General features: G+C 56.6%; 1 protein-coding gene across 1 annotated transcript in view; it reads left to right on the plus strand.

Annotated features, from left to right (window-relative positions):
• Nucleotides 1–4258, plus strand: part of IGF2R (insulin like growth factor 2 receptor) — a gene marked incomplete at its 5' end in the record, with an annotated part of 85721 nt that overhangs the window by 68143 nt on the left and 13320 nt on the right. The window contains 4 exon segments of the mRNA XM_015560021.1: nucleotides 5–20; nucleotides 1135–1321; nucleotides 2814–2966; nucleotides 3785–3854. Coding sequence (XP_015415507.1) covers nucleotides 5–20; nucleotides 1135–1321; nucleotides 2814–2966; nucleotides 3785–3854 — 426 coding nt within the window.

Genomic DNA, 4258 nt, shown 5'->3' on the forward strand with positions numbered 1-4258 from the left:
AACCAAATACTACATTCAAGGTAATTGCGTTTTCCCATTGTTCCATTTTACTCCCTTGAAGGAAGAGGTTTAAAATATTCATGAAGTCTCCTCAGTTGAAATCTCAGATACTTTTTTATTTTATTTTAATGTCTTGATTTTAAAATTAAAAAAAAATGTATCTATGCCCTGGGACTATTCTTGCCTTGTGTGCATCCATCCCAGTGGATTGAACAGCCTGGGTCCCAGGGCTCCCCTCTCTGATCCGCCGGCCTCACACACTAACCTCCCGCCTCCCCGCTGTGGCTGGCTGAACAGTGCGAATCGCCTACAGAGTGTGGAGTGGACTGAATCCACGCAAGGCTGCCTCCCTTCTAACGCCAACTGCTAGTTTGGGGGCTCCCATCGCCAGCCTCAGGTTTGATAATTCCCTAAAAGGGCTCTGAGACTCACTGAGAGCTCGTAGTCCCGGTGTGGTTCATTCTGGTGGAAGGATGTAGATGAAAATCAGCCAAAGGAAGAAGCATGCAGGCAGGGTCAGGAGGGAGCCAGACCCCCTGCTCTTCTCCCTGCGGGATTGGGGTGTGTACATTCCCAGGTCAGAGTGTGACAGACACAGTGCGCCCAGTATGGCCAACCAAGGAGCTCACTGCGCCCTGGGGGCCAGGGCTTTTATTGAGGCTCCATTACGTTGGTTTGGTTGGTTGGCTGATTGGTTGGTTGGTTGATTGGCTGTCTGGCTGGTTAATTAAATAGTTGGCTTGCTGGCTGGCTGGTTGATTGGATGGTTGGTTGGTTACCTAGTTGATTAATTAGCTGGCTAGCTGGTTGGTTGGTTGCTCACTTGGTTTATTCCAGTCCTCAGGTAGGCCAGTACCACCTAGCCAGCTGCCAGTCCAGGTCCTATTGTTACCTGAGAACAAAGCCAGCCCTCTTCAGTCAAGGCGCTGGCTGTCTTGCACACTGACTCAGAGGAGAGGCTCCATCGTGTGTGCAGGTGGCCTGTGAGGAAGAGCACACGGGACATTTGATGAGGGACCCTTCTGCTTGACTTTAAGTCTTTGCAACCTTTGTATAAACGTTGAGGAGATGAACTGTCACTGAAACAGTGGTGATAACATTGCTGTGTTGTGTGCTCACCTTCCTTTCTGACAGATGGGGATCTGGATGTGGTGTTTTCCTCGTCCTCCAAATGCGGGAAAGATAAGACAAAAACGGTCTCTTCCACCATCTTCTTCCACTGTGACCCTTTGGTGAAGGAGGGGATCCCCGAGTTCAACCACGAGACCGCCGACTGCCAGTACCTCTTCTCCTGGTACACCTCCGCCGTGTGTCCGCTGGGGTGAGTGCGGCGTCCCGGTGCTGGTGGGAACTTGTTCTCTGTCACTTTCCTCTCTGGATGGACACTTACCAACTTTACCCCCACCTCCTCGCTCAAAACTCAGCTCCAGCATTAGTGTGTGTGTGTTTTCCGCCCAGTGTTTTATTGTGGAAAGAATTCAAACATGAACAAATCCAGAGAAGTGTAGAGGTAAACCCTAGTAGCCAGCACCTGGCTTCAGCAGTTGTCCATGTCCTGTCTCCTTGGTCCACTCCCAGTAGTATCGGCTCGAGGGCACCTTGGGCCCCGAGTGCCTTTCTCTTCTCATGTCTTCTTGCAGCAACGTGTCCCCTTGGTGGTCCCTGTGAGGTGGCAGCTTTATCCCATCTTTGTTCCCTGGACAGCAAGCTAACCTTCTGTTTTCTAGTACAAACTACTGTGTGGTTAACGTCACTTTAACTCAAGGGAAGTGTTTTCTGCCCTGAGGGCCTCTTGTTGAGGGAAGGGAGGTGGCAGCTCCGTGGCCTCGGGAACCTGCCTCTCTGGTGCCCACCCCAGGTTCCCTGGCCCAGCCGTGGGGCCAGGTTTAGGGCCTCATCCAAAGCAGAGCGCATCCATGGCTCTCCTCTTCTGTTGCTCTCTTTCTGTCTCATCCACGTTACCGTATCACAGAAGCTTCCTATTCTCTGTCCTGAAACAAGGTCAGGAGAAAACTGCGTTCCTGCCTGTAGTCGCCTTCCTTCGTTGCCTGAAGGACCCTGCAGCCCGCAGAAAGCGATGGCAGGGACCATGCGGGAGAGCCCAGGCCCCACCCTTGAGATCTTAACTCTGACATTGGTTTTGTCTTGGACTCTGTGGGCGCTAGTCCAGCAAAGGAAGAGTCATCCTTGTCCCAACTTTCCCAGGAGCAGGGTGTAGAGCTAGGCTCAGCAGTTCCTGCGCGTGGCCATCTCACCGGCGCCCGCGCTGCTTCAGCTAGGAGCGGTGACAGGAGAGCCCTGGAAAGTGGAAACACATTGGAGGCGAAATCACGCTTCTCAGTACTCACGGGTCACAGGAGGGACCAGAAGTAGAAACAAATTGCACTGGGGCCTGCGTGACGAGCGGCGTCCGACGTCAAGCCCCAGTGTGTGGCGGTGTCGCTGGCGCCGGCTGGTCCTGGCTCGGGGGCCCCTGGCTCTGAGGGCAGAGTCTTCAGAGCACCTCCCAGGTCCCTCCAATTCCTTGCTTCTGTTCCCCGAGGCCCCACAGAGGGATGGGCCAGGACCGAGGAGCGCGTCCCTCAAAGCTCAGCTTTCTCATTCCTTCTGTCCCCGTGGCTCCAGGCTGGGTGTTCAGCCTGTTTCCCGATGCTTCTGCCTGGACTCTTAATCAAGACAGTTTCGAGTTGAGGTTTCGTGTCTGGTGGATCTCGTGTTGTGTGATGTGTGGTGTGGCAGTCAGAGCCACTCCCGGGGGGCACTGCTGGCCCCGCTGTAGCAGCAGGCCCCCGAGTGACGTGCCTTCCTTGCAGGCCGGGCTTCGACAGCGAGGACGCTGGAGCGGACGCGCCGGCGCGCACGGGGCTCTCGGAGCGGAGCCAGGCGGTGGGCGCGGTGCTCAGCCTGCTGCTGGTGGCGCTCACGGGCTGTCTGCTGACCCTGCTGCTCTACAAAAAGGAGAGGCGGTAAGGAGAGGGGGGAGGGCAGTGGGCAGAGTTGCATCTAGGCTTCAGTTTTTTGGGGGCCCAACAGCAACCAGAGCCCAAAGTTAGAACCAGAGGGTGGCTTCCAGTTGAGTTTTACAAATGCCTGCATTTCTGCGATGAGGTGTCCCAGGTGCTCCGCCAGGCTCCACCCTGATGCCATGGCCGCGCTCTGCGCTCTGGCCTGGCCGGCCGGTTCCCGGGGCGCCTGGATGACCAAAGAGGGACAGCAAGCTAAATACCTGCCACGAGCAGACTGCCTCCTGATCTAGCTCCCTCCCTCCCCTTGTCCCTCGTAAAGTAATCGCTTAGAGGCACCTGCTGCAGGCAAGGGCTCGTCACTCATCGCGTGTGACTTCCCATTGGGTTTCCACGTCACACGTGACAGGCGTGCAGCTGAGCCCTGTGGGGGTCAGCCCTGGGCTCCCTGTCCTCTCTCATCTGCCGTGAGCCAGAGGCCAGCAGAGGGCTTGGGCGTGAGCCATCTGGGGATTAGATGCGAGGGTCACCCACGCAGTGGCCCTCGCAGCCTCGGTGCAGCCTTGGGGTTCAGGAAGGTGTCCCGACTCGTTCATCCGTGGAAAAGCAGAAGCACGGATGCCCGATAGCTGGCTCCAGGCCTCGCTGGACTGCCAAGCGGCGGGGCAGGATTTAACCCCCTTCTGTCTGATTCCATGGTGTTCTGGCCGCCGTCCTGGGTTTAGCGCTCCTGTGTGTGGAGAGGCAGGGGGGCGGGCCGCACCTTCTCCATTAGGCTGGGAGCCCTGCTGGGTCCACCTGGAGTAACTGGTCTCTTGCAGGGAAACGGTGCTGAGTAAGCTCACCAGCTGCTGTAGAGGAAGTGCAAACGTGTCCTACAAATACTCCAAGGTACGTCCCCACCCCCCCCAGGAGAGCTGTGGGCGGGGGCTGTGCTGTCAGTCGGTGATGAGAGGAAGGTCGTCACCAGCAGCTGGAGACAGGAAGGGAAAGCCGCCGGTGGCTTTTAGCCCGAACACAAGTCCGTCTTTTATTCCTCTGTCCTCACCGAGGAGGCAGCTGGTTTCTGAGCTCCTCACGTTGGTGGCTTCTACTTTTGGGCTGTTCTGAACCCGTGTTCTCGATGGTGGAAGCTTTTGTGCCTCTGGCATTTGGGTGATTTCCTCTGAGGCACGTTTCCAGGAAAGAGGACCAAGGGCATAATGTGCTCACGGCTCCTGATGTTACTGCCAACTTGCCTGCTAACGGCTTATCTCAGCTGGACCCCGACTCACGGCCTCCCCCCGCCCCGCCCC

Source organism: Myotis davidii, unplaced genomic scaffold (assembly GCF_000327345.1).
Source record: "Myotis davidii unplaced genomic scaffold, ASM32734v1 scaffold1494, whole genome shotgun sequence".
Taxonomy (NCBI): Eukaryota; Metazoa; Chordata; class Mammalia; order Chiroptera; family Vespertilionidae; genus Myotis; species Myotis davidii.